Source organism: Cucurbitaria berberidis (assembly GCF_010015615.1).
Source record: "Cucurbitaria berberidis CBS 394.84 unplaced genomic scaffold K460scaffold_2, whole genome shotgun sequence".
NCBI classification, from domain to species: domain Eukaryota; kingdom Fungi; phylum Ascomycota; class Dothideomycetes; order Pleosporales; family Cucurbitariaceae; genus Cucurbitaria; species Cucurbitaria berberidis.
The window spans coordinates 1,920,933-1,947,729 of NW_024468936.1; the positions used below are offsets into that span (position 1 = coordinate 1,920,933).

At 50.0% G+C, this 26,797-nt stretch overlaps 14 protein-coding genes across 14 annotated transcripts; 6 read left to right on the top strand and 8 right to left on the bottom strand.

The window, feature by feature from the left end:
- Positions 1-178: 178 nt before the first annotated feature.
- K460DRAFT_61364 (uncharacterized protein) lies at positions 179-1,362 on the bottom strand. The gene has a single exon (XM_040938565.1). The coding sequence runs from the start codon at positions 1,046-1,048 to the stop codon at positions 410-412; it is 639 nt and encodes a 212-aa protein (XP_040790160.1). The 5' UTR covers positions 1,049-1,362; the 3' UTR covers positions 179-409.
- A 363-nt stretch (positions 1,363-1,725) lies between these two features.
- On the top strand, positions 1,726-3,306 carry K460DRAFT_363663 (uncharacterized protein). The gene is made up of 6 exons (XM_040932862.1): positions 1,726-1,849; positions 1,899-1,933; positions 2,024-2,199; positions 2,262-2,341; positions 2,506-2,575; positions 2,769-3,306. The coding sequence occupies exons 1-6, from the start codon at positions 1,793-1,795 to the stop codon at positions 3,008-3,010; spliced, it is 660 nt and encodes a 219-aa protein (XP_040790161.1). The 5' UTR covers positions 1,726-1,792; the 3' UTR covers positions 3,011-3,306.
- Positions 3,307-3,885: 579 nt separating this feature from the next.
- Positions 3,886-5,330, top strand: K460DRAFT_306970 (uncharacterized protein; the record flags this gene model as incomplete). Its single annotated transcript, XM_040930049.1, has 5 exons — positions 3,886-3,952; positions 4,001-4,086; positions 4,133-4,319; positions 4,369-4,539; positions 4,588-5,330. The coding sequence occupies 5 exons, from the start codon at positions 3,886-3,888 to the stop codon at positions 5,136-5,138; spliced, it is 1,062 nt and encodes a 353-aa protein (XP_040790162.1). The 3' UTR covers positions 5,139-5,330.
- Positions 5,331-7,619: 2,289 nt separating this feature from the next.
- K460DRAFT_414320 (kinase-like protein) lies at positions 7,620-10,406 on the top strand (the record flags this gene model as incomplete). The annotated part of the gene is made up of 6 exons (XM_040937664.1): positions 7,620-7,782; positions 7,834-8,067; positions 8,120-8,490; positions 8,553-8,788; positions 8,835-9,147; positions 9,204-10,406. 6 exons carry the CDS (start codon positions 7,620-7,622, stop codon positions 10,404-10,406), a joined length of 2,520 nt encoding a protein of 839 aa, XP_040790163.1.
- Positions 10,407-10,449: 43 nt separating this feature from the next.
- Positions 10,450-11,225, bottom strand: K460DRAFT_61485 (estradiol 17-beta-dehydrogenase). Its single transcript, XM_040938566.1, has 2 exons — positions 11,128-11,225; positions 10,450-11,064 (listed from the first exon to the last, which is right to left on the bottom strand). The coding sequence occupies exon 2, from the start codon at positions 10,863-10,865 to the stop codon at positions 10,494-10,496; it is 372 nt and encodes a 123-aa protein (XP_040790164.1). The 5' UTR covers positions 10,866-11,064; positions 11,128-11,225; the 3' UTR covers positions 10,450-10,493.
- Positions 10,932-11,904, bottom strand: K460DRAFT_402939 (uncharacterized protein; the record flags this gene model as incomplete). Its single annotated transcript, XM_040936573.1, has 3 exons — positions 10,932-11,064; positions 11,254-11,396; positions 11,575-11,904. 3 exons carry the CDS (start codon positions 11,902-11,904, stop codon positions 10,932-10,934), a joined length of 606 nt encoding a protein of 201 aa, XP_040790165.1.
- A 278-nt stretch (positions 11,905-12,182) lies between these two features.
- Positions 12,183-13,538, bottom strand: K460DRAFT_277402 (uncharacterized protein; the record flags this gene model as incomplete). Its single annotated transcript, XM_040928178.1, has 3 exons — positions 12,183-13,337; positions 13,397-13,415; positions 13,492-13,538. The coding sequence occupies 3 exons, from the start codon at positions 13,536-13,538 to the stop codon at positions 12,183-12,185; spliced, it is 1,221 nt and encodes a 406-aa protein (XP_040790166.1).
- Positions 13,539-13,937: 399 nt separating this feature from the next.
- On the top strand, positions 13,938-15,097 carry K460DRAFT_392919 (RTA1-domain-containing protein; the record flags this gene model as incomplete). The annotated part of the gene is made up of 2 exons (XM_040935913.1): positions 13,938-14,338; positions 14,391-15,097. The coding sequence occupies exons 1-2, from the start codon at positions 14,170-14,172 to the stop codon at positions 15,095-15,097; spliced, it is 876 nt and encodes a 291-aa protein (XP_040790167.1). The 5' UTR covers positions 13,938-14,169.
- A 302-nt stretch (positions 15,098-15,399) lies between these two features.
- On the bottom strand, positions 15,400-17,119 carry K460DRAFT_363670 (ser/Thr protein phosphatase-like protein family). Its single transcript, XM_040932863.1, has one exon. The coding sequence runs from the start codon at positions 16,787-16,789 to the stop codon at positions 15,605-15,607; it is 1,185 nt and encodes a 394-aa protein (XP_040790168.1). The 5' UTR covers positions 16,790-17,119; the 3' UTR covers positions 15,400-15,604.
- A 364-nt stretch (positions 17,120-17,483) lies between these two features.
- K460DRAFT_374636 (P-loop containing nucleoside triphosphate hydrolase protein) lies at positions 17,484-18,292 on the top strand (the record flags this gene model as incomplete). The annotated part of the gene is made up of 2 exons (XM_040934689.1): positions 17,484-17,567; positions 17,642-18,292. 2 exons carry the CDS (start codon positions 17,484-17,486, stop codon positions 18,290-18,292), a joined length of 735 nt encoding a protein of 244 aa, XP_040790169.1.
- A 526-nt stretch (positions 18,293-18,818) lies between these two features.
- K460DRAFT_402944 (uncharacterized protein) lies at positions 18,819-21,603 on the bottom strand (the record flags this gene model as incomplete). Its single annotated transcript, XM_040936574.1, has 6 exons — positions 18,819-19,862; positions 19,913-20,502; positions 20,574-21,024; positions 21,077-21,193; positions 21,246-21,525; positions 21,578-21,603. 6 exons carry the CDS (start codon positions 21,601-21,603, stop codon positions 18,819-18,821), a joined length of 2,508 nt encoding a protein of 835 aa, XP_040790170.1.
- An 878-nt stretch (positions 21,604-22,481) lies between these two features.
- Positions 22,482-22,925, top strand: K460DRAFT_426336 (uncharacterized protein; the record flags this gene model as incomplete). Its single annotated transcript, XM_040938247.1, has 1 exon — positions 22,482-22,925. One exon carries the CDS (start codon positions 22,482-22,484, stop codon positions 22,923-22,925), a length of 444 nt encoding a protein of 147 aa, XP_040790171.1.
- Positions 22,926-23,562: 637 nt separating this feature from the next.
- Positions 23,563-24,575, bottom strand: K460DRAFT_426339 (glycoside hydrolase family 11 protein). Its single transcript, XM_040938248.1, has 2 exons — positions 24,075-24,575; positions 23,563-24,021 (listed from the first exon to the last, which is right to left on the bottom strand). Exons 1-2 carry the CDS (start codon positions 24,341-24,343, stop codon positions 23,607-23,609), a joined length of 684 nt encoding a protein of 227 aa, XP_040790172.1. The 5' UTR covers positions 24,344-24,575; the 3' UTR covers positions 23,563-23,606.
- Positions 24,576-26,425: 1,850 nt separating this feature from the next.
- On the bottom strand, positions 26,426-26,697 carry K460DRAFT_332790 (uncharacterized protein; the record flags this gene model as incomplete). Its single annotated transcript, XM_040930855.1, has 1 exon — positions 26,426-26,697. The coding sequence occupies exon 1, from the start codon at positions 26,651-26,653 to the stop codon at positions 26,426-26,428; it is 228 nt and encodes a 75-aa protein (XP_040790173.1). The 5' UTR covers positions 26,654-26,697.
- Between the last annotated feature and the right edge of the window lie 100 nt (positions 26,698-26,797).

Below are 26,797 nucleotides of genomic sequence, written 5' to 3' on the forward strand. Positions count from 1 at the left end.
ATTGTCTTGGCTCGCTCGTTTGGTGAAGGGCAAGGTTTGGGGGCGTGGCCCTATGGCGCGCCCATGCTGAGCCAGCCAGCCTTACGCCTTAGTTGGTGCTCACACTATTTGGAAAAGCTTCTGCTAGATGGCACCAAAGCATAGCGGCCATGTGTCGTGGGGCATTAAGCACGCTTTGCACGAGTTACTGGCAGCCTTGAATGCTCCACCGCGAGCAGGAGGAGAAAGGTACACTATGAGCGCCCTTGACCAATATTGGCAAATGTGTGGCGAGTATCTGGCGGTAGGCCTAAGTCATGTTTACGGCTGAAAAGACATGATTCGCCCCTCGTCCCGTAATCCCCCTGAGCCGCGCGGGGATTCACATAGGAACAGGAAAGGCGGCCACTCAGCCAGCCCAGCAACGCACTTACGTACGCTTGGCAGGGGAAATGTCATCACAGACCAGGCGCGTAGCGAGAGCTGGACAAGCCAAGCGTGGAAAAGGGTCAACGCGTAAGGATCTTTCCGGAGGAACTAAGGCATGGCACGGCACATCGATGTTAGTTGCGATTCCGCTCTTCAGCCCTTCTCCGAGAAGCTGAGATCGTGAAATTAGGCTTCGGGATGAGAGGGATGCGCACGAACATAACAATCGACTTGTTGCGTTGGGATGTTGCAGCCACGAGGTTGACAGTAGGTATAAACCCAGGTGACACAGCGCATGCAGGCCCGGGTACGCTGTATCACATTGACCCTGACAATGCGTGACGGCGCAGCAGATGTCGCACCACGATTGAACGGGTAGACTTCCGCGATAATGAAACAACAAGCTCTTGCCTCTGACTCTGCCGTCAACGGAGCAGAGCATGGTTGCAGTCGATGCGAACAATTTGCCCAGGTGTGCTAAATACGGCGAGACAGGGCTAGAGTTAATGCATCCACGGAGCCTCTCGGAGCGACAAGTCATGATGGTATTTCGATAGATGTGATGTAACTGCTCGAGTGCGTCGTGTAATACCGACAACGGCAAAGTGTGGGTTTTCTCTTGTTTCATGGTCGGTGGCATTGAACATTCTTGGAAATGAGCTCGTACTACCACCTCGGACGGTCATTCTCGACGAACAAGAACTGCGATTTTGCCCGGTGGTTGGATTTCCACGGTTGTTTAGACCGCTTACTTGCGCCGTCGTGCGCCGAGTGTGTTCGAAATGCAGCCTCCAAATTCCAGACGCCCAATGTAAAAAGGAGGCGGCCCGAATCTAACGGCATGACCGCTTTAACATGTCATCGTTGGCGTCTGAGGCTACACATCGTCTGTTGGGTGTTGAGACCGCCAAAGCTTGCTAGACAAGACTATCGATTCTTAAAGCCTCGCCTATGATGTTTTAGTGAAAGGAGGGGCCGTGTCACCGCGAAATAGCGTCTTGCCCATGATTAATACACCCGTCGACCTCGCTCCCGCCCTAATGTTCCGTTTCAGGCTACTCCTATTGCGATCCCCGCTCGCTGTTTGTTGCTGTTCTAGGTGGAAGTGAGGGGTTTGTGTCAACGCTGGGCGGTATCTCTTAGAGCTGAGCTTGGAAAAGCTTATTATTATTTGCATGCAAAACATCGCATGAGATGAGTAGCGCGGGCTTTTTGCAGCCGTTGACTTGTCTTGTGGGCAGCGATGAGGCTCTTGGCGGAAAGGCGCGCCCATGCGTGATGCCAGAACCCGCGATACCCCTCTGCTCTCTCGCACAACATCCCCAACGTCCCCAACGAACCCCGCCTTGAGCTGTGACCTCGTCTTCGTATCACCGCAATCACCATGGCATCCTTCACAAAGGCCTCTGACAAGTCCAAAGTCCTCAAGACGGAGCCGCTGGTTAGTAGCATGCGGCTATTGAGCCAGACAGCGCCCTGACCCCTTTCAGGACTACCAGGATGCCAGATGGGCCACCCTCGTCAAGTACGTAAGCAGCCACTGTTGAATCTAGACCATCACCCACAAGTCCCTCTGATAACTGAACCATGGATCATGGAGCATTGACCGTCCCAGAATCACGTACACCGATCCCGAGGGCGTCGAGCGCACATGGGAATCTGCCGAACGTCTCACCAGGCCCGCCGGGTCTGACATTGACGGTGTTGGCATTGCAGCGATCCTTCAGGATCCAGCAAAGCCGAATGAAGAGCCTCGCATCATACTCCAGAAGCAATGGCGACCGCCAGTCAGTACGTGTCCAAGTATGGAATGCTACTGAGATAATCGCTTACTTGGACTCTTTTTCTTGTAGACGCGACTGTGATTGAGATCCCTGCAGGCTTGATTGACCCCAACGAGTCGCCAGAGACATGCGCCCTGCGTGAGCTGAAGGTGCAACAGTCCCTACCGCGACTATCATCAGACGTTGTTTTGCTAACGAAGCAATAGTACGTGACAAACCTTCTTTCCCATTCTAGGATATCCCTATGCGACTACTTAAGGGATGTCTCATATCCTCCTATAAAGACCAAGCTGATCGTGTCGCTACTCCCAGGGAAGAGACCGGCTATATCGGGGAGGTAGTCAAGGACCGGAGTTTCGATGTTAGCCCGGTAATGTTCAATGGTGAGTACCAGCCCAACACGTCCTTAGTCTCTAATGTTGTCAATCTTTATCTCCTTATCGACTCGTGTCTTCTCGTTTATAGCATCGCCGTTATCTCCCTCGATGATCGAGATTTGCAAGGCTCTTCAAGTGGAGACTATTTTCCGCCCACGAAATCGTTCAAGCCTCCAAATTTGACTGATACCTGGTGTAGATCCAGGCTTCTGTAATACGAATTTGCGCATGATTCACGTCACGGTCGACCTCTCGCGCCCCGAGAACCAGAATCCGAAGCCTGAACTGGAAGATAACGAGTTCATTGAAACGTTCTCTGTTCCACTCAAGGATCTCTGGGCGGAATGCATCAAGTTTGAGGAACAAGGCTATGCTATTGATGCAAGGGTAGGAACTCTCGCCGAGGGCATAGAGTTCGCTAAGCGGTGGAAACTGGGTTGAGCCGAGTTATGGGTTATGCTAATTATTCTCGCTTCATCATGGGATAAAAGGTATGTGCTCATGATGGCGGGGCATTACTCGTTTCTTCCTTCGAGTTCACCAAATGCGCTTCAGTCGATCGACGATCCTTTACACTAAGCTACTGAGCTACTGCCTCCAATTAGATCTACGATTCCGGACTACCGCGCAATTTCCCCAGAAAATTACTTGCCCGCGACCCTGTCCAACCGGATGACCCCGCGCCGTTCTATACCCCGCAAAGGGGTAAGGTCTCTTGCACCACCATGTTTAGCCTGAGCAAGTTCGGAGTGATCCGAGAATCAAAACTTCTGACAAAACCTCATAACCGTGACCCAGGGTGCACTGCTTGATTCCTACATTCGTTCTCCGGAAAGGGTGCGTACGTCTACTGATCTGTCCATTGTTAGGAATGTACTCAGGCTCTGTCGCTTCAACTTGACTCAAATGCATCCAACAGACCTGTAATGGCTGACCCGCACTGCTTCGCAAGCACATAACGGCTATATCATCGTCTCTATACCCACGATCCGCTTTAAACATATGATTGACCACTAACGGCTTGGAATTCCCACTCACTTGCAGTTGATTGCCGTGGCACAGGGTCCGGTATGGTTTCGATTTTTGCAAGCCCAGATGTCGGAATCTTTATCGTAATGCAATAACTCCATTTGTAAACCTTAATCAGACCCCTGCCGCTGCTGGCCTGCACTTGGGCTAGACTTGTTTGGTACATGCGCAGCTTCCGGTATGGTTTCAGTTCACTTATATTCTGCCCTCGGGGCCGAGGATCTTCACCGTTACGTGTACCTTCCTTTTGCGTCAATCCACTCAACATGTCTTCAAACAATGCCACCATGGGAAAGAGTCTTGCCAGTCAAAAAACTTGTGTTGGTGTTGCTACAGCACTTACAGTACTTTCAAGTGAGTGGGATGGTGCTATTAGAGATTTGCTTGAGCTAATAGTATTAGTTGTCGTCGTCGCTCTTCGTGTATATACACGCGCCTTCATAGTGCGAAATCTGGGCAAAGATGATGGGGCAATGCTGGCTGCCTTAGTAGGTCATCACCGCATCTAAAGAACAAACTTGCTAACAAGTGCAGTTGCTCACTGTCGCATATCTCATCACCATTTTTGTGCTGCGAGACAATGGAATGGGCTTCAGCGGCCGAGTCCTAAAGCCTGAGCAGATGGTAAACCAAATTCGAACGACCTTGGCGATTGAGATCATATACTACTTTACTATCAACGCCATCAAGGTGTCTATCCTCTTCTTCTACTTGCGCATCGGTAAGCGTTGAATGTCCTGTGCGAGAACTTCCAGTTGACCACTTTTTAGCTGCAGAAAAGCGTTTCGGGCACTTGTGCAAAGGAACTGTGTACTTCCTGGGCCTTTTCTGCATCGTGTGTGTAATATGTTGCTTGACGCAATGTATACCACTATACAAGATGTGGGATCTCACAGGTATGGTACAAGGGAAATGCATCAATACTACAGCATTGTTTTACAGTAAGACTTGCACACCTTCATTTATCGTACTTAGCTCACACAGTGAAGCCACCAGCTCTGTCAACATCGCAATAGATATCTGGATCCTCGTGCTTCCCATCACGACCCTCCTCAAAGTGCGCCGACCAGGCCGCGAAAAGCTCGCTCTGATTGTGATCTTCAGTCTCGGAATCTTCTCCTGCATCGCCTCAATCGTGCGTCTCCATTCCATCCGAATCTACACCGAATCCAAGGACCCCTTCTACGACAGCGTACCCATCAACCTCTGGTCCATGGTCGAAGTCAATATGGGAATACTTTGTGCATCTATCCCCGCGCTCAAGGCCTTGTTCTCCAAAGCCCAACGAGAACGGAGTCAAAACAACAGCGCATACCAATATCATGGCCGCGAACGAACCGGTGGCATTGGCTCTGGGAAAGGCAGTTCAGGGGCTGGATCAGAGGGAACCATTATCCAGAAAGAATCCTATGACCTCAGAGTAGTGGAGAGTGGCGGCCAGCTTGACACGCGCAAAGGAGCGTATGGAGGCGGGGCGTGGCTGGCTTCTGACTCGGAGAGAGAAGAGCAGCGCACTATTTTTCCTGAAAGCAGAATCTAAGTCGAGTCATCTTCCCTTTTCAACGTCTGCATTACTCATAGCAGTACTGCCTGCACTCGCTTGGAGACTCTCACTGTCCATGGCTTACGGAACTTACCCCCTGAGGGCTGAGGTTTCGGTTCGGAGGCGTTCAAGGCTTTCACCCTAGTAGCACAAATCGAATGATCAGCAAGCGGCGTACCAAAGTCTGGGTATTCGGTCGTGCGATTAACGCACGGAGGCGTTTGCGAGTGTAACGGTTAATGAAAGGCTATGATGTGGAACGGCCATTATGCCAAGCCGGGATGTTAGGATCTTGTCTCATGGCGTTATCGACGGGTCCAGAACCAAAGGCCGGCTAATATCAGCATTGTTATGATGCGACGTTTTACGCGAAGATGGGATGCCTGAACAGACATCGAAAGGTGTCATTCCGTCTGAGACGAACTCCCGTTGCCCGCTGACATCGTTAGCCGAGTATTGTCTCTGCTCGCGTAGCTGATATACGTTAAACGTCTCTTCGAAGTGACATCGGGGTACATGAGATCTACACTGCAGGTACTTTCCCCCGATTTCTGCACCTCAAACTTGTTTATTCTGTTGTCAACGGGCCATTTGCTTCCCCATCGAAACTACCGATGTGCCATCACCTCGCAGCCTGCATTTTTTCCTATAGCCGATATGCACTACGCGGTTTCGAGTCACGCATATGTTAGTCTCGGATGTCTAACGGAACCAGAGTTCGCGCACGGAATGCGCTTGGCATTTTTCGCTTGTTTTTGGCAAGTGGAGAGCTCGGTTACGCACGAAGACGTTGATGCTAGCGTTGAGTGACGAGGCGATGCGACTCTTGATCCACCTTTGCAGCAGGGCTGAAGTGAGCGAGGGAATCTTGCTCGTTTGAGAATGGACCTAAGCTCCCTCAAAGAGAGGTCGCGCGCACCCTGGTTGAAGACTTTTTAGTATACGTTGATTTCGTCATAGCCAGGACTGTAATCGTGTCTGTTTTCCATGCAGGTGTCAAGACCTTGACTCGAGAAAAGCCAGGGTGAAGAGGTGCCGCCTTATCCTAAATGGTAGGCAATATTTCGATCCGCTGTTGACCCATGAACCAGATAACAATCTTGCACCAAAGTACCGAGGCATTGAATATTAGTCTCTAGAACGGTGGATGGATTAAGTATCTGTATAACAACCCAAAGTCGCAATGTGGACATATGTGGTTTAGTACGAACCCGTGCAGCTTCCTACCTCGGAAAGTTCAACCTTCTTATCTTTGCCTCTTCTTACACTATTTAGGCAGGCGAGCGTTACGCAGGGACATGCATGGCCGGGCCAGTTTCGCTACGAGCAGTCAAAAGCAATCAGCAAGACTCTCTGCTAGCCACCAATGGGTTCACGCGCTAATCACATCGACAACACCTAAGCTCCGTCCTAATACCACATGCATACCGAGGGACGTTGACACTGGCTAGTGAAGCGGTCTAATTCCGAGAGTATCAACAAAGCGGTTTTCCATCAAAGCATTTCTTCAACAAAGGAATATGGCATACGCCACAGTGATCCAACCTCTTTGTTCGGATCAAAGGTGCTTGGACTCGATGTATCACGGGCGTTGCTCTCCCAGTGTCTCGAAAATAAGGTTGTTCCACAGCACCTGTTAGCATTACCGCCTTGGTAACACTTCTGCGATAACTTGTATTATGACTGAAGCTGCACCTGCTGAGCCTCTTAGGCTCTGCCATCGGCTCGGGTGGATGCTGCTTTGAGCACAATACCACAGAGTAAATTAAACAAGCTACTTTGAAGGCAGCCTCAAGAAAGCTTTTCAGAACCAAGAGGGAACTCCATTCCATGACACTGATTGATTTAAATCGGTCTGGAAGGCGTCCACGCATTTCAGGAGGCACTCTTTAGGTTCATCCACCTACAGGAAAGAAACTCCATCGGTAGTTATTAGACTGCCTGATTGAATTCGGTAGGTCTACCGCACCCTAAACTGCCGATTTCGCTAGGGCCGGCCCCTTACACAACAGGGCTGGTTATCCTACCAGCATACACGGACATCTCTAGGTAGTGCTGCTGCCTGACTCGAAGGAAGGATGGGAAATGAAAGGAGTCAACCACCAATTGAGAAGAAGGCATACCTGTTCATGGGATTATGACTTGCGTCCTTTGAAGAAACAGGTGTTGGCGATTCAAAGGCGTGTACAGGAGAAACGGTCTAAGGCTACTATCAGCATCCAATGAAATGGTCACTCACTCCAATACTGGCACTACGCATTCATTGTGCCTCAACGTCAGAGGCGGAACAGAAGGGTTGGCATGACACCGAATCCGGCCAGATTGAGAACAAAGATATAAGCAATTCTTGCCGAACAAAGGGCGCGTGCCTGTATTGGACGTGTCAATGTTCGGACCAAGATGGACGAAGTTGTTTAAACCTCTGTTTCGCCTGTATGTAGAGTGACTATAGCACGCATACCAGATATATCTCGAACAATGACAACACCAGCTTTCCCGAACGACAGAATAGCGGACCAGATCTACGATATAAGAGCGCCAGCTGAACAGACATTCTGGATAAGTTTATTGCCTAATGAGCGAACCATTTTCCAATGGTTCGCCATTGGCTTCAAAAGGAACAGCTGGGACAAGGATCAAAGTAAGTGACTTGCATCTTCTTTAGAGATGAGCACTCATATTCTCAATTTAGGAATCCCATCTCAAGATGCTGTTCTCAAAGCATGGCGAGATGCCGATGAAATTGACCGGGAAACGAACATCGTCCTGGCGAAAGAACGCCCAGATCTTCGACTCAATACGAGCCACTTCGAGGTGAAGTCTGAAATATTGTTGGCCTTCGAGGCCTTACTCCCCCGGAATGAGCAGCCTGATTTCGAGTCTCTAGTTCATGGTTTCCAGATATACAATGTTAGAGGTGGGCAGCGTAAGGACCCCATAGTAACAAAAATGAGCGCAAATAACGAGGATACCTGTAGACAATTCCCAGGATATGATCCGTTGTTGGAACCAAAAGAATAAGGCAATGAGGGAAAAGATGATTGCTTACGGAAGGCACCATTATAACCGCTTCCAGAATCACCCTCAAGTACCTGACGTGCGTCCGACAGCTTCCGGTCATCATGGTCACTGGTTCGAAAATCCGAAACCGGATGCCACTATGGGTGACATCAAGCAAGTGAACGTAGCGGACCCAAAGCCACCGGGAGAAAAGAATAGGCCGGCTGGCTCACGATGGGTCTTCGAGAAGACTATTTATCAGAATCCGCATGAAACGTATGATAACAAACTTACGCATCGAATCATCCACCTTTTTGCTCTGGTAACGGAGGACCGCCAAATTTTGAAGGTGGGCTACCTGTTGTCCATATAATACTCTATTGAAAAAATAGTAGCTGACTAGGATGATAGCGACTGGTTGTCAAAATAATTGGTTCTACAGATGTGCTCGGAGTCGTCGGCACCATCATGAGAGAATCCACACATCATGAGGCCCTGTCATTCAAAAACTGCGCGAGCATCCTTGATGCGTATGGCTTCTCTATACGCAAGAGGGCATACGGCCCGCAGCTTGGATATATTTATATGGACTATGCACCATTTGGAGACCTGCTAGACTTAATCAAAAGGCTTCAAGGACAACCAGAGTGGGTAACCTCGAACTGGTGCAGAAGCCTACTGACGTATTCATAGCAAGCAACTTCCTGAGCCATACATATGGTTGATCTTCCGCGCATTGGCCGAGGCCCTCCTTCTGATGGAAACCGGTATGACGGTTGATAAGGACCAGCCAGCACGTGAGGATGGTCACGTCCTGTATAGCCGTAATCGGAAACCGATAGTCAACCCAGACATCAAGCCTATGAACGTCATGCTCGGTGAAGCGCAAGCTGGATTCTATCCTGGATTCAAAACCGCTAAGATGATTGATTTCGGTATGTGCTTCGACGACAATAGGTATGCCACTGGAAAAGTGGGTGTTGGCACTCAGGGTAACACTGCCCCAGTAAGTACTTATATGATTCAGCCTTTCGCTCTTGAGTGGAGCTCACAACGCGATAGGAACACGGTTTTCCGCCTCACCCAAAGTATCGAAACGAGCCAGTCAACATTCAGTCGGAGATATTTATGGTTGGATTAGTGATACTTAGCCTCATGGAAGGCCGTAACAGAAAAATTACCGACGTAGAACTTTTTAACGAAGGCTTCCAACACTGCGAGGGTTATAACAAGTGCTATAGCCATTGGCTAGATGATCTAGTCTTTTTCTGCCTCCAGTTCGCACCTTGGAAGAGACCAAGCTTACACCAGCTCCTCTATAAGACAAGAAGGGGACTTGAAAGGTGGGAGAGGGTATATGGGTCTGTTGATAAACCAGAAGCTGAGTTGCCTGAATTCGCGATCTATCCGCTTGAGCACCTGGAAGAGTTTCGCATTGGGGAAACGGCGCCTGAACATTGGTTAGGAATGAAGAAGAGGAAGGCAGAAGAGGCTAGACTCGCTCCAGCTCGGCCTGCAGTAAAGAAGAGGGCCAAAAATCCCCCACCGCCACGACCCGGACAGATTAGGATGGGTAACGATCGGATTGGACAGCCAGACAAGCCTCCTTTTCGCCCCCCTGGAAAGGGCCCGGGTCCAAAGAATCCACCCGCGCGACCACCCATCGGCCACCCTGCGGCGGGGAGAGGTCAGATGCATCGACCTCCTCCTTTGCCTATGTATCCGCGTATTCCTGCTCAAGGCAACCATGCTGCTCCTACAAACAGAGTGCCCAAAATTGTCCCAGGCCCTCTCAACTACATCACGGGACAGCCCAATGTCCCTCCAGGCCAACCAGCACATGTATCTGGCTCGGCCCGCTATGCTCATCCACCACCAATACAGCCTTTGGGACGACGACGACCGCCAAACGACCGGCCACCACCCCCACGAACACTCGCTGAGCAGCGAAATGCTAACATGAGGCTAATGCAGAACCAAGCTAGGCAGAGCGCCATACCACGACCTGTCAACCATCCTCAGCCACGTGTAGCCCCAAGGCCGGCGCTGCAGCCTGGAATGGACCCAGCCCAGATATATGCTGCTGCAGTGCGAGCGCGCAAGAATGTGGCGCCACCTTGGTTTATGCAGGACCCGGAAAATATTAAGCGGGAAAAAGATGTAGAACCAGATGGTGATTCTGAAGAGGACGATGCGAGTACGTCAGAGGAGAACGGATCACCAGGGGGCAGGCGGAGCAATCCTATTGATTTAAGTAATGCGTAGAGGTAGATGCAGGTAATGGCGTTAGGCGTTATATCAGTTTTGTACTCACCTTCGATCTTTACAACCGACTCCGACTACGCTGACCGTCTACTCATGATCCGTCTCATTGGGAATGTCATCCCACTCGTCCAACAGCGTAATTGTTTCCTCACACTTCCTACGAATGAAAACCGGGCTATCGCTGCCTAGTGCAACTCGAATCGGCACCTCCTTTCCCTCCACAATAGCCGTTTTTTTCAGAATATCAATCAGAACCTTGCAACCCTTGACCACATCCCCAGGTTGATTATTATCCGTCTTATCCAGCAAATCTCTAATCTGCCCCACGGACGTCTCATCGTACTCCTGAATCTTCTTCTGACTCTTAACCTGAGCGCCAGCACTCAGGAACCACGTCCGGAAATACCCAGGCTCGATGACCGTCACGCAGATGCCCAGTGGCGCGAGCTCGTAGTGCATGGCCTCGAAAATGCCTGAGCGGGCCCATTTAGTGCCGGCGTGGAGAGCGAAGCCCGTGCCGCCGCGCTAGGAGGCGATGTAGCCGAAATTTGCGATGGTGCGGTGGCCAGGAGTAGAGCGGATGTAAGGGAGAAAGGCTTTGGAGACTTTGAGCATGTCGAAGACGTTAGTGTTGAAGGTGTCGTAGTCTTCTTTTGGTCTGAATTGCATTAGGCTAGATTCTTATCTCCGAGCATTTACGACTTTTTCTTCTCTCACTTACGACGTCGCCTCCACCGCGCCGACGAGGATATATATACCCTGCGGCATTGACTAGGTGGTTGATGTATCTGTAATTCTCATTCACTTCTTTGGCTACCTTCTCGATCTCGGCTAATAGGGAAGTTACGTCCAGGTGAGCGTCTCAGCGCCTGCCTCCTTTAGGTCGGCAATCCTTGAAGTGTTACGTGCGCTGGCGATGACTTTGTGGCCTCGAAAGAGAGCCTCAAGAGCTATGTATTTGCCGAAGCCGCTGGAGGCTGCGGTGATGAACTACACTGGTGTAGCCATTGTTGATGTTTTCGGTGTTATGATTGAAAGTGAAAAGTTAGTTTATAATGAGCTCGATACAACCTTTATATCGTCACATTGTTTCTCCATTCCTCACGTCATCACTGATCTAGGTGCCCCACATGCTCATTGGTCCATTGCATACTAAGGCTTTGCTTACTTTACACTCTGACATCTCCAGGTAACTATGCCTTGGTATTGGTTCAATAAGATTTAGTGTATGCAGCGTAGCGACATGTAAGTGGATTGTACAGCCAAGGCGAAGAATCGCGGTGTCGACGGAACGATGGTAGAGACACAAAAGCCGGGTTAGCGCTGTAAATCCGGAAGCGCGCTGATGGCCGTCGGAGGTGCCCAACATATTCGGTGAGTAGTTTAGGAGCTCGGCAACGTCTACGTTGCTAACGCGACGGTTTGTATGCCTGTAGTCACCAGCTACGCTTCCAGCTCTGATGCCGTCGCTGCTTGCGCGCTGGCCGACGTCGAACATATCGCGTATATCCAGCACGCCGTGGCTGAACTCTAGGGTCCTCTCGTGGAACGACGTGTACACTGATGTTTACGCGCGGGCATTGATGAAAGCCCGATGAGGCATTATATTGGCTCGTGAGCTGTGCCTTGTGTCGCAGTAGCAGTTGTATCGGTTGCAGTTTGGCAATCCGAGTTTGACAGTAATTTGTGGCGAGTTATCCGCATAGGTGGGTGTTTAGTGCACTCTCCAGAGAAGTCCGGAAGTTCATAAAGAGTCTGTTTGCTGATGGAGACTCATCAGAGGTTTTGGGCTACTCTTTGCCGCGGGTAATCCAGCCAAGGATTCCACTCTGGCCCAAGATAGTTGCCAAGAATGCGCAATATGTACGCTCCTGCGTCTCCAACTTGCCAAAGGTGTCTACCGTAGTGTAGTAAGAGGGCGTAATGCGCTAGTATTACCAAGGCTTCCGGTCGTTTGCTACCTAAGAGCCGCGTGAATCCGGGGGGAACCAACATTGCCCATTCAGAAATCATCTGGTAGGGATTTACCGGCATTTCCTTCGGGTCTTCCTCTAACGCTGCATCGAAGCCAACCTGCAGATACTGGATTGCTAGTCCGCAATCAGCTTTGTCTTCCTCGCTTAGGTGCGGTGCGTTATCCACCAGCTCACTGGCACGTTGGCAATCAATCCCTTTTGGTTCTCGTGAAGTAAATTTGGCACTTAAAGACAAGATAGGCGCAAGTTCCGATTCCATTAGCAATGGCCACGCAGACAAGGTGATGGTATAGACCCCCCTATATGTCTGTGCGCACTGGACGAAGTGAGCGATGAATGCATCCAGTCGGCTCGAATCTCTTTTAGCAAGGGTATCCGCGAGAAAGTGATGCCCGAGAATAGCAGAGAAGAGTATTATGGGAATGCAGTTGGATTGGTCGACATCCATTGGAACGGCAGTGAAGAGCGAGACTGCGCGCGTTTTTAGGGTGGTGGCTTGTCGAAGATAGAATTCAGAACGCCCAGGGTGTAGATAGGCCAGGTGCCGGGCGGAGTAGGCGAGTATCTGGTGCATAAGATATGGGCACTTGAGACTTGTCCTCAGGCCAAGCGCGAGACCAGCGTAGTAATCTCCAACATCCACACCAAGATTAAAAATATCCTTATCAATAGTTACATGGGCGAGAAGTTCCATGTGGTTGAAGTTGATGGGTTCATCAACACCTGGGTCGTTGATTGCCGGAGGTTGCGAGAACTCGGCATTGCAAAAGGAGGAGGGCGTCAAGGGGGAATCGCTAAATATAGGAGTCGTATTTGGCCTGTTGATGTCTCCCGGGCTTACTGAGCGAGACGATGCCCCTGGTGTTGAGAGGGTCGCCTGTGACGCCTGCGCAGTGAAGCTGCATTCGCGGTCGGAGACGGTGCATAGTCGGCAGCTAGGACGGTGTTCGTCGCACTAATAATTTGAAAGGCTCGAGATTAGCCGTGAAACTGAGGAAGCAGCCGAAAGCTCACTTTGATGTGCCGTCGCTTGCTATATGATCAGGTCAGTGGTGACGCTTGAATCAGTCAGGGAGCGCCAGGCTTGAGGCAACATCAGTGCAACTCACCACTCCAAACAACCGCCCCGTGACTTCTTGTGGCTCCGACGAAGCATCTTCGGTAGAATGCCGTCGGATTGGGACTTTACGCGTATTCATTTGTAGGAGAGATTCGCCAATGCTGGCGGTGCTGGGTAAGTGGGTATGGCTACCGAATAGTTGATCGTGTGGAGCAAGACCCACACACTAGCGGCGATCCTGCTTACGTAACACGCGTATCGCTTGAAACGGTAAGCCTCTAGCCCTACCATCCTTCTTAACTGCAATCCCCATTTATATTTCTTGCTGAATTGGCCCTCTCGTCGGCTAGGTTTGCGAGTTGATCGTTTCGCGAGTTTAGGACTCTTGTCATCTCGCAAGCATAACCCCTTTTGGCTAATAAGTCTTCGACACCTTTCTGGGCATGATGCGTGAGACTGGAAGGAACTCAGGTAGTGGAGGACATCGTCGCAACACGCGTATTGAGGTTATAAAGTCTTGGCTGTCAATGAGGCAGAAGCTCCTTGAAACTCAAAGTATAAGTGTATACATGAGCACCACACCATGAACTACTAACTTCTTCACAATACTATAGGTTCCAATTTGGCGGCTAAGGTCTCTTGTAGAAAAACCCCTCGAGACTCTCTCCAGCAGGTACTAGCACCAATTGCAATTCGATTCGTCCCTAGGCCTTCACCTCGTCAAAACATGCCCACTCTCGAAACCTACCATGGAGCCTACTTGTGGAAGTACGTGCCCAATCCTCCAGCGGCCATCACATTCGCTATCCTGTTCCTTTTTTTGACCATAGCCCATACCTGGAAAATGTTGAAGCACCGGACCTGGTACTGCTTGCCTTTCGTCATTGGAGGAATCTGTACGTAAATTTATGGATTCCTAGACACTGCTTAATCTAACCTTATGAATAGGTGAGCCAGTCGGTTACGGCTGTCGAGCACTAGCTACATATCACACGGGATCTTTGGTCCCCTACCTCCTCCAGGCGATCTTCCTTCTACTACCTCCCTGCCTCTTCGCCGGGACACTGTACATGGTGTACTCCCGCGTCGTTCGAGCCGTGCATGGTGAGCGCTTCTCACTCATCTCTCCAAAATGGTGTACGCGATTCTTCGTTGCAGGCGATTTCCTCTGCCTCAACATACAATCGGGCGGGGCAGGATTTCTACCTCATCCGAAGGTGGCCAATTACGGGAACGGCATTATCGTCGCTGGACTGGGGCTCCAGGTCGTGATATTCGGAGGCTTCATGTACTGCTGCATTCTTTTCCATAAGAAGTTTCGAGCCCACCTTGCTCGCTCAGGCGAGATGGTTGATCTTCCATGGGAGTCGATCCTCTGGATGCTTTACGTGAATTCGGTCATTGTTTCGGTGCGCAACATCTTTCGACTGGTTGAGTTTATTACGGGGCATGACAGCTATCTGAACATGAACGAGTGGCCCGTGTACGTCTTTGATGGCGTGTTGATGCTCATCGTCATGATCTGTTTTTACGTCTGGTATCCTCCACAGCTGCAGTCGAGCCAAACGGATTCGATGATCGAGCTTACAAGCGAGGATAATAGCCCGGAAATCGCGCCCCCTCGCGTTGCGAAGTACGAGGACCGTACCTCGTGACGTTTATCGGGTGTTTCGGGAGTGCTAGACTTTTATCTAAACGAAACAACTGAATCGACAGAATAGTAGACATCCATCTGGCGTTCAAAGTTTCGCTGTACTTTATAGACTAGGAGGAGTTCAAGGGCCGGCCTGGGGGAGTTTCTATCTACTAGTACATCCACTATTTCGTTTGTAAACAAACTGTATCATTGAGTCTAATACACGATTCAACATATCGCACCTCTTTCTCTTATAGGCTTAGCTGTGTTATCTTGCTGAGATGGAAGAGGCGCAAGAACAAGGCTCCCTTGCTTGAAGAATGGTCAAACGAATATCAATTCTATGCTAAAACTACAAAAAAAGGAGGCGCTTGACACGCTCTCGAGCCGTCTTAACCCTGATAATACAGGGATGCTGCACTCTCGCAATGCTTGCATACAATATTCAACTCCTGAATGCATGTGCAGATACAACTGCCAAAAGCTTTAAACGCCTAATGGATATGTGCAACCGGGATTATTGCCCCTAGTCGGCATTGTATCCCATCTCATTCCGACACTTGACGTGTACGATCTCCGTCTTGCCGTGCCCGTCTATGACGAGAGCTGTGAGGCGTTCGCCGTTGACACAGCCCGTATCTAATCCATAGGTATACTCCTGAATGTTCAAGCCACGTTTTCTGTTATGGCCGTATATGACCGTCGTTCGCTCACTCTCATGCAATTTCTTCTGTCGATGGTTCCAAAACTTCTCCCAAGGGGTACCGGCATGCTTGGAACTCGGTATTCGAGTTTTGAGATCAATGGTTCGCATGTTCATAACGTGGAAGGGGTCTTGTCGCTTGAGTGGTGTGTCTGGTACAAGACCAGCATGGACAGCGACGAGAGAGCCTAGGTTTGGGACTTGGCCGATACGGAGAATTACCGGACACTGCTGGAGGTAGGAGACCTCAGATTTGGTGAACTGCTTGGCGAGCTTGCGGAGCTTGTTGTCGCCGTGCGAGTTTGACTCGTCGTCGAGGAAGTCGAGCGTAAGCTCGGTAGAGTCGTCTGGCCCCGATGTGGACGCAAGATGTCGTTCTCGCCCTTCTGCGATGGACAAAAGCAGCTTGTCTTCCCAGTTTCCACGTACGCAGGAAGCGCCGAGTTTCTGCGCAAGCTTGATGACGCCAGGTGAGTCGGGGCCCTTCGCTATCATATCGCCAGTCAAAACGAGATGATCATACTTGTGATTGAAGTCAACCTTCTTCAATAGATCCTCCAACTCGTCCTTGCACCCATGGACGTCGCCAACGAAGATTAGCCTGCTATGCTTCTTAGGCAGATGCTGCTGGTCCATATCGCTGACCTGGATCATGCCCTTGAACTCCGGGCGCACATTGTTCCCGTAGCTCAACAGCGGGGAGGCATCCATATCTCTCAAATCCTGCTTGTATCTTGCGTATCGTGGCCCAAGGTATGTCCACCAGCTCACAAGGAAGAGGAATGCGACGGCGAGGTATACAGCCGAGTAGCGTTTTATCCGTCGCGGGATACGGTCTGTAGTTCGTGCGATTGTTGCTTGCCACTCTGGTGAGATCAGCCAGTCGTCATCCTTGCCATAGAAACTGTCTTCCTCGTCGGAGACATCGAGGAGGTCGCGATTGTCAGGTATGAGGTCGATGAGGGGTGGAGGGCGGTTTTGCGCACGCGGATAATCGCGGTACGTCATAGGGGCGGTCGTGGGGCGCGGTGCGTGGGTGGACGAGGAGGTGGGACAAAGCTCGGTGGTTTGCAATGTTTCGGTAGAATGTGTAGACGTAGGTATACAGTAGTGAAGATACTCTGTCTGTTGGGCGCAGCGTGTCGTGCCTGTCCTACTGTCTACGTTGACTGAACGCTGTTTGCATCGTGCTCATGCTGCTATGTGGCCCTTGCTGCCATGGTTCAGAGAAAGGACCTTGTGAGGCAAACTGAGAAGGAGAAAGGGCTAATAACTGTGTTCAACTTATTACGACGTCAATCGCGAAGGCGAGAACCGCGCCTTCAGAGGACTTGCCCCTGTCGTTGGCGCGCGTCGTCTACCATCTAGCCTCGGTCGGAAAACCCTGCGTCGATCGGTAGATGAAGCTTAGCGTGGTTATGGGCCACTATTTTTACGTCTATTCTGTGGGTACTTTTCCGTGACAACTAAGTGGTAAGATGCTAGCAAACATGACAACCGCACTTTATAATACGAAGCCTGCCAACGTGTTGGAGTTCCATGAAAGAGACATGCATAACCTTCCATTTCAAGCTTAGCTCCGTCAGAACACGTGCGGACACATGGCCACCTCAGAATGCCTCGGCGCAACACCTTGATCATCAATGCTCAATAGAATCAAAACTCTCAGTCTCCCACCCTTTCACTTCACCCTCAATTCAAAATGGGCAGGCCGGAAAAGGAGAGTACCGCACAAATCGTCGTCATTGGCGAATCCGGCGTGGGGAAAACATGCTTCACCGACATGGTAATGTCCTCTTCTGATCGCTTCTTTAGCTTTCACGTTTATCTGTCTTTGCTTCCTATACTCATGGTCCACAGTTTCTCGAAGGCAAACCCTTCATCTACTACAGCGCCATAGGCCCCGACATGCGCAGTCGCAACCTGACCATCTCCAATGAAACCTGGTCCTTGCACCTCATGGACCTGAGCTCAACCGTACTGCGCGATCCTGATCCGACTTTCCATTCCCAATTCTTCGAGGATGCGCTAGGTAAAGCGGATGGTATCGTGCTACTCTACGACATTACTTCAGGAGAGAGTTTCGAAAAAGTGACAGATGATGCGTATATCTATACATGGATGTGCCGTCAACTAGAAAAATCTGCTGGTGAGAGATATCTCACAGGGAGGCAGAGGTTCGGGTGCGTCTTGGTTGGTAACAAAGCCGATATCGTGTCGGCTGATCCGGAGAAGAGACAAGTCGGGGCCAAGATGGCAGAACAGTGGGCGCACAGTCAGGGCTTCCGGCACTTTGAAGTAACCTCGAATAAAAGGACAGAGGTAGAAGACTCAGTGGAAGCGCTAGTCAAAAGTATCAAATTAGCTAAGAAACAGGACGCAGATGAGATCGAAGAGAAAAAGATCAGGGACAGGGAAAAAGAGAAAGAATTGAAGAAGACTCAACGCAGTAAAGGATCAATTGGAAATAAGCTCAAACTTGCATTCCGAACCTCAAAAACAGGCTCGTGAGGTTCTCACTCTTCATCGATAGTTCCGTGCGACCTGACCAGAAATCGGAAATCGCGGGCGAGAGTCAGGCGTAATCGAGCGCCATAGACTTATCATCATGGATATGAGTTGGTAACATCGTTATACATTCTGGTTCTATGGGACATCGCTTTCTTTTCTACCTGTCACATGTAGCTGACACTGGACCAACAACACGATGCGATCTGCTCGTGCGAATTTGGGGTAGATACCCCTCACATGTATCCAAGATCCAGAAGTCAGAAACGGAGCTGGTACGTCGAGACGCATTGTTGAAGCGACAGATCACGCTGTACATTGTCATCTGAGACATCCATAAGCGTTGTCATCGTCCACCAGAAGAGAAAATCGGAGTGAGTCGAGCGCCACTCAACGCTGTAAGAGACAACTGGGCTCTTGAAGAAAAGCGCATCATTCTAAGCGCTGATAACTTCCATGAGCACGTTTGAACCACTTCGGACTCAGTCGATGCGAAGTGGTAGATTTGCTTGCAGCCAGACTTGAAGTCCTACTCCTCCGCCTTGTCACGATCCTGCCCAGCTGCAACTTTGGACGCCGCATCTTGAACCGGGTCCTGATGACGTAGGTTCTGTGAAGTCATGGGCATGCCCTGAGAAGGTACGTACCCAGCTAAAGGCTGGAAGTTCGTTGGCTTCTGCTGGCCAACATAGGTGGGGAGACCTTGCTCGCCTTCAGAGAAGATGGGAAACATGAGCGGAGGGAACTGTTGTCGAGACATTGGCTCCAAAGGGTCGCGAACGGATTCGATCCGAGACATGAACGACGGAGACTTTGGGCCCTGTACGGGTCTACGCTGGAGTTGCGTGAGACGGCCAGAATTGGGGACGGCCTGACGAAGATGTGGAAGAGTGGGACCAAAAGTAGGATGATAGTCCTGACGCAGCTGCGCGTTCTGTTGCATAAGCTGCGCATTGCGTGTCTCCAGCTCCGCAATTGCGTTTTGTAGCCGCATCATTGTCATGTTCTGGCGTGAGATGGTAGATGACAGCTCACCCGTGGAATTACGGAGTTCTTTCATCTTGGCCTCACATTGAGTAAACCATTGAGTAGCAGTGTTTCCATCCTGATAAACCAGAGTCTCACCGTTCTTGATGTCGACCTCCTCGCGTGAAATTTGCGAGCCTACAGGAGACGGGACAACGCGACCCTCTCCGCGGTCGTTCGCAACCATCACTGCAATACGTGATCTAGCTTTCATAACGAAGATGGTGTCCATATCTGCGAGTGCCATACCTGGATACTCTTCATCCTTGATGTCGTTTGGGGTCATGTTGTACGTGATGTCTATGTACTTTTCGCGGTTCTTGTCTTTCTTGGTCGGCGCACGGTAGCGGTAGATGAAGACCCAGTCTGCGCCATATTCTTTCTTGCGGTGCTGGCAGTAAGCATCCAGGCGAGGCCCGAACTCCTGGGAGCCTCGGATGAGCAGGATAGAGAAGATAGTATTCCCGTTAGCGTCATAGGTGTTGCTGTGTATCTGGAGCGTGAGCGTTGGTTCGGTGGGATCTGTAGCGGGAGTTCGGGGGCGGTTCTGGGAAGTATCAGTATCAACCTAATTCGGCAGAAGGAAGGGAAACGCACCGGCTTAGTAAGCTCATAGAGTGTGTGCTGCTTTTCGACGCTCTGTGCATCAGCCATGCTCTCAAGGTCCGGTAGACATGGTTGAGCACTCTCTAGCTGTTTAGTAGACGATTGTGAAGATGGCAGTCGAGATCCCGGCGCACTTGCAAGGAATTGAGCACCGCGAGGTTGGTTCATATACCCGTTGGGAACGTCCTCGTGAATATGGAACTTGGCATTTTGAGCCGGGCGAAACCTACCCACGCGAGCATCCGGAGGATGTATATCCTCGAAAGAATGCTGGCCAAGGTCCATTTCTGTCACAGGGTTCCGGATCTGTGGCAGACGATACTTCCCAATGCCAGAACGTTGTTCATACCGAGCCAACATCGTCATATTATGCACGTGCTGTTGTTGACGGAAGAGCGCTCGTTGCATGCTCTGATTCAGATCGGAGCCAGCATATGGCGTGGAAGGATCGAAGGATCCCGAGGCAAACGAGTTTTGATTGGACATGTTAGGGAACATGGCGGGGGTGTCTGAGGTATCTACCCGAGGGAGGCGATTGCGTTGAGCATGCTCGGGTAAGATGCTAGATCTCGATACATGGGCTTCTATGATGTCAGCATCTATTGAGCCTGTGACAAATCTGATATTAGAATATATCTTCTCGTAAACGTACATTCTTGGTAATCGCGGAGCCAACTTTGGACTGCTTCATTCGATGTATGACGGTGGGAACGTTGTGCCCTACCTGGATCGTTATTGTAAGGAATTGCACTGTCACCATGACTCGCGATCCTCCCCTCTTTAACAGCGGCCGCAGGACGCTTGGCGGCGTGCTTCAATGGTGGACTGGTCTCTGGTGATTTGACCGCCTTGCGCTTCTCACGCTTGACTTTCGGACGCGTAGCGGCTGCTGTCTGCTTAGCCCTAAGCTTTCTAGACTGCGTAGGTAGACGCGCCAAAAGCTCTGGAGCACAGTCTGGCACTGCCTCTGTATATTTAGTGCACGACTTGCTTGTCTTCTCACAATTGGTACAGTTTCCGTCCTGTTGGATCGCATCGCATTGTGTGTTTCCGCTCTCGCAGCACTCGTCGCAGATCTTCCAGCACGACTCTTTCACATGGCGCTGATTACAGAGTAAGTATAACCTTAAATGGAAGTGGCGTGCGTAAACGAACCTCAGCAGAGTACTTCTTCCCCATCTGCGCATGGCATCGTGGACAAGTCCACAAGGTTACTTCGCCTACGTCTAGGCGGTTCCTCGCACACCTAGAACTATCGTCCTTTAGATGACGCTATAAGCCGGTCAATGCTTTGTACTGGTGTCTAGTATCGAGTACTACATACCTCGAGGCCCTTGTCGGTAGAGTAAGGTCTGTCGCAATGTTGACACGTGAATGACATGCAAGCTTCGTCATCACTGGAGTCATTCTCAGATGATTCCGCGCGTGCCGAGTCAGGAACATCCACACTACTATTCGCTGGCTCTTGGTGGTCGCCATTGTCGATTTCAACGGGAGTGGCATCTAGAGACGGCGCCAGCTTATCCGGCTGCTCGGAAGGGACGTCGGACAACGGGGAAGACTCATCAGCCGAGTATGGGAAGGTTGAGGCCGGAAAAGTCGCGCTGCAGCGCGCTTTAGCATTTGCCAGGATCCTGTTACGATGAGAACACTTACAAGCTACCTTCCTTGTCACCCTGCATTGTCCTGTTGTCCTAGGATATGATCTTCTCACTGTATACGCTGGTGGTCGAGGAAGTCGATGTCGGTCGCGCTCATGTTGAGAAGTGGAAACAATGTGGGGGGAGAGTCAACCTTGGAAAGTCGTAGCAAAGAGCAATTAGGCTAGCCGAATTCGTATAGTAAACTCCAAACAGCCTGTCTTTCGACGGAGTGAAACGTGAGCAAAGCGGTATATGCACCTTCACGTCGACTAGGAGACAGACCAAGGCTGTTTATGGGAAGGATCGAGCTTTCGGGACGTAAGATTAATGTTCCCATTTTACATGCTAAGATCGCAATGCACGGTGCAGTGGTAGTCGTTTTGCATATCGAGGATAGGAAGCCTGATACACAAGTGTTGGCCGGGATCCAATTTGTGAGTATGAGAACTGACCCAGTGAGGAACACAGCGCAAGACAGAAACATCGGAACTAATGAACGTAGCAAATATACCAAAGCGTGCGACAGTTTGAGATCCGTGACAACGAAGCATGCGGTATAGGAAAGAGACAAGGCTTACCTTGACTACGCATTATATAATGCAAGATAAACTTTGTGTATATTGAAGGCTACCCGGTCGACAATGTCTATGTAAAAGAAATTTACTATTCAGAACCTAGCTGACTACACCCTTTAGTAATGAGCAACCCGGGCGTAACCAAGAAACAGTATAAATAGAACCCATCCGATAGCAGCTAGATCCTTGGCAACTGTACTACCGGTATGCCGCCCGCTGCTTAGCGCGGTTTATAGTGTATCCTGGTATTAGTACAAACTATGCCCCGCTACTGTCCGCACAACATATTTTTTGCAGTCCACTGAAATCTTTACGACCTTCAATTTGTCCGCAACGTCAATAATGGCCTATGAATGGGATGTAGTGGTTAATTTTATCAAGCGTCATTACGAGAGATTGGTGAAAGCAGCCTACTTCGATCCCGCAGAAGTCCGATACCCTCCAGATGAAGGCTGGAACGATGAGCAGCTTACTGTTCATGTTCTCCGTACTTTTGGTCGCTCAGAGGAAGTAGTCGATCTCCTACGACATCTACTTTATATCAAACAGCTAGACGGTGACCACAAAGACGAAGTATACTTTGAGACCCAGCATCTTAGCTATCTGTGCGATAACTTGCCGTTTATATCTTTAATTGTAGAAGAGTGCCAAGAAAAACTACTGTCCGAAAAACTGCTGATGCCTCGTCCTACAGATTGGCCAGCTGGATTCATTTCATTAACACGATACCAACATGCGATATGGTGGATAATCGACACTGCGAAAGGTTGTTACCCATACATATAGACCACCAGAGACCTAACATTTATCCAAGGATCATACATCCGATAGGACAAAGTTACGTAGGGCCACCAAAAGATGAGCCTTAGCTACTAGGGTCTGTTCCACGCGACATTCAAGAATATTTTGACGAAATCTATAATGAAATTGAAGCATTGAAGATGGCCCCTTGTCCGAAGGAGAGAACCCGTGAGATAGGACAATCCAGCCGTACATATGGGACGCCAGAAGTGTACGTTGTGTATTTGCGAGTTTTGACGACGCCCTACTTATGTCTGTGATTTAGGTTGTGAGCCACACATTGCGGAAGCATGGCTGGCCTGATGATGTTGATCGAGATGGGTACCTCCAGGAGCTCAAGAAGGTACATCCAGAAACTTGACCGAGGTCACTGGGATGATATTCGGCCGGAGGCAATACAGTTTCGAAGAGATACACCAATTTCCAGACACAAGCAAGCACCCATACTGACAAGGTTGAGATAGTTATAAGTTTCAATAAAGCATATCTTTAATACATATGATCAGCGAACACTGAGACTAGGGCTTCCCGTACGCTCAGCTATACTTAAGCAGTGTACTCTGAAACTCTTCTTGCAAGTCCTAGATCATCACAGGTGATAACGACAGCACAATTTTTCTTTCAGCCGTTTATCAAAGTCTACCTATGACCTAACCGCTTACCAAACTAGCTCACAGTAATACTGCTAGTTCCGCTCGGCAACAACGTCCCATTGGAAAATCCCTCCGTACAGAGAATCATGTAATCATGGCCACCCAGCCTCATTCCAGCCTTCGACCAAGCATCATAATGCTTGCTCGTGGTGATGGTCCCACCGACGCGCTTTTCCGTCCGCACCGACCAAAACTGGGTGAACGTCCTGGTGCCCTCGATCGACGGCTTGTTGACGCGCTGGCTGGTGTACAGTTCATACGTGCCCTCTTCGAAAGTGAAGTTGCCCTTCTTCGTCCAGGGCTCACCAGGCGCGAGGATATCGTAGGACTCGATGATGTAGTACTCAATGAGTGGGTTGCGGGTCCACCCGTAGAGGGCGAGGTAACCGGGCCCTTTGGCATCGTAGGTGCCTGAGTACTTTACGGCTCTGTCAAAAGTGTCAGTAACTGTCCAAATTTAATTCAAAGATTGATGACTTGCCTTGAGCCTCCAGGCTTGAAACCCGTACCCGCAACGAAACCTCCACCTTTTTGGCCAGACCAGTTGCATGTATACTTCCCACCACCTTGCTGGTTGCAATTGAATGAGCCGCCGCCCTCGGACCAGAAAGAGTAGTAACCGCCCTGGCGGGCCTGGAGCTGCTTTCCTACAGTCTCATGGTTGATGAGTGTCGTGAGACCGTTGGGTGCGGTGAATGCACATGGAACGACCGCCAGCACGGCTGTTGCGAGGACCGAGAAAGAGACCATGGTGCTAATGAAGTCTGTCGCAAAGAAATCGATTCGATGACTATATGACTACCCCTTATAGTGTGGTACGACAGATGAACTGCAAGATCTGAAAAAAAAAAGCCCACGGAAAGGTGGAGCAAGCGCGCGTGACCCGACTATTGTGCTCTCCATTAGCCATGATGCTCATGTGGAGATCAAGTTGTGGGGTGGACGAGGGTTGGATGGATATAGCCAAGCACTGAAATATTACTGTCAAGTCCAAACATGCTATGGCCAAGACTGGGGTACATCATCGTACTAATATGCTTAATGCTACTGCAACGGCTATACAGTACCGAGCAAGGGTATTCTATATCCCGAGCTTTACTTCGAAAGACTGCGATTGGCGTTGACGCGACTGCCGTATTTGCCGGCGGCACTTCTGGCGAAACTGAAAAACATACCCAGATTAACACACAATTGCCGCCAATTGAATCCTTGACGCTCGATCATTGGCATACAAAGAGGAGCTACATTATAATGTGGCGTCAAGTTTCTGCGCGAAAGCAATGTGGGGTACCAGGTGGAACGAGAGACACCACAGTGATCGCCCGATCACGCCGCGGGAAGTTGTGAATGTATCGGTCACGTGTACAACGCTGCACCATTTGTCGTATCATGCCTGAAGAGTATTTTCCCCGGAGTATACTTGTTTCCTGTCGGTGCTCATCGCTGAGGGGCCGCACTTCACGTGATGGCAGATGTTGCTGATTCTAACGCGTGAAGCATTCGAGCGATAGGATGTGTACTCTGTGCTGATCACTCAAAGTACTTTCACAGAACCAGCGATAGCTTAACTAGGGCGTAGGCGCTTTGAAAATCCTCTTACTCTGTGCTGATGTCTTCTTTGCCATATCCAGGGCTTTTCTCAGCGCTATTCTTCGTAATTTCGACTTAGGCCAACGCATAGCTGACGCTTCTCGACTAGCCATGCACAATAACATACGAAATTTTACTGAATACCGGTCAGAGTACTGTCTATGCATTCCGCCCTTCAAATACTATAGTATGCGAGCCGTCGTCCTGCGACTCTGTATGGTGGCGCATGTTAATCACATTTCGTGGGATATAATTGTAGACTGGACGGGTCACAATCGGGACTGCGGGGACGGATCGGACACCGGGTCAGAGGGGAGGTGCTAGGCAACGATGGTAGCCTTAGCGCAATCGCTCCTTGAAGTGGAAATACTGGAGCAGAAGACGAAATGGAGCGAAATCAAGCGGATTAGCTGATTTTAGTTCTGGTGCACCGAATCAGGAATGCGGCTAGATCGCCGCTTGCCCCGCCCTTTTTGCCTCATTGTATGCACTGCGCAACAACACAGTCAGCGATCAGGGATTGCCGAAGACAATGCTGCGAAAATTCCTCTCCCCTCACTTTATAACGACTGTATTCCCACCATAGGTTCACCAATAATATCCACGATCCTCTCTTCGACTGTATTTATGTCGAGACATTTTTCGGCTCCCTTTGCACGTTCACGCCAGCGTCTTCCTTTATCTATTGCGCAATAGGTGTTTCATTATAGATCGCGCACTGGGCATGGCATCGCCGCAGCGCCTCGCAAGGTCATCTCATAAATCGTTGAAATAACTTAGGAAGTTTCAGCTAGATTTTCCGATACGAAAAAATGAAAACATCCTGCGATAGCGGCCGCTTCTTGTCCCCACAGCGAGAGCGGCTCTGCATATGATGGCTGGGTTGAATTGCGCTATCAGGCAGCTAAGTTACAGCAGGAACTAAATATATGGAAACAGAACTAGCTCTCTTCGAGATACTGATACTAGTCAGCAGGGCGAACAGGCAGTCTTTTCCAATGCTATAGTACTGTTGTAACTGTGGCGGTGGGCCCTAAGGCACCTTGAGACCACCATTGTCTTCCCAACCCGAATCCCTTCCTACAACTCCCTTCCGCTTCAATTCTACGCTCAAAACCTCTCGAGTCATAATCTTAACAAAACTTTTGCTTTGTTGCCCAGTCGCACATCACCTTTCCAACACAGCTGCAGCACTTGCAAACCTGTACGTTCCTATTAGTCAGTCCACCCTTGTGTCTCAAACTACGTTTGCACTTTATGCATACGCACCTTCTTTTGTTTGACCGCATTATCTGTTCCATCAATACACGTCAGTGTCTGCGCATTAAACCGAAATTTGTTGTAGCACGCATTGGCGTTGATGACGGCCGCGCAATCGTCGCTTCTCGCGACTTCTTTGGTGCACTCCGGATATGTTTGAGCATACGAAAGGGCACAAAAGAGGGTGAAAAAGTGGAGACAAAGCTTCATGTTGAAAGCGGGATCCGTGCGTTGAAAAAGATGTTTGGTACGAGAAGAGAATATGTCAAAATATGTTATGTTGGAGCCTGCGCGATGTTATCATCGATTACTGACCTGTGTAGGGTCCGGCTTCATATATCCGGACTTAGTGTA

Coding starts and splice junctions, on each gene's coding strand:
- K460DRAFT_61364 (XM_040938565.1), bottom strand. CDS start 1,048: ATGCCACCGACCATGAAACAAGAGAAAACCCACACTTTGCCGTTGTCG.
- K460DRAFT_363663 (XM_040932862.1), top strand. CDS start 1,793: ATGGCATCCTTCACAAAGGCCTCTGACAAGTCCAAAGTCCTCAAGACG. Junction 1,850..1,898: donor TCCTCAAGACGGAGCCGCTG/GTTAGTAGCATG, acceptor GACCCCTTTCAG/GACTACCAGGATGCCAGATG. Junction 2,200..2,261: donor GCAATGGCGACCGCCAGTCA/GTACGTGTCCAA, acceptor TTTTTCTTGTAG/ACGCGACTGTGATTGAGATC.
- K460DRAFT_61485 (XM_040938566.1), bottom strand. CDS start 10,865: ATGCACTACGAGCTCGCGCCACTGGGCATCTGCGTGACGGTCATCGAG.
- K460DRAFT_363670 (XM_040932863.1), bottom strand. CDS start 16,789: ATGACGTACCGCGATTATCCGCGTGCGCAAAACCGCCCTCCACCCCTC.
- K460DRAFT_426339 (XM_040938248.1), bottom strand. CDS start 24,343: ATGGTCTCTTTCTCGGTCCTCGCAACAGCCGTGCTGGCGGTCGTTCCA. Junction 24,022..24,074: donor TTCAAGCCTGGAGGCTCAAG/GCAAGTCATCAA, acceptor CACTTTTGACAG/AGCCGTAAAGTACTCAGGCA.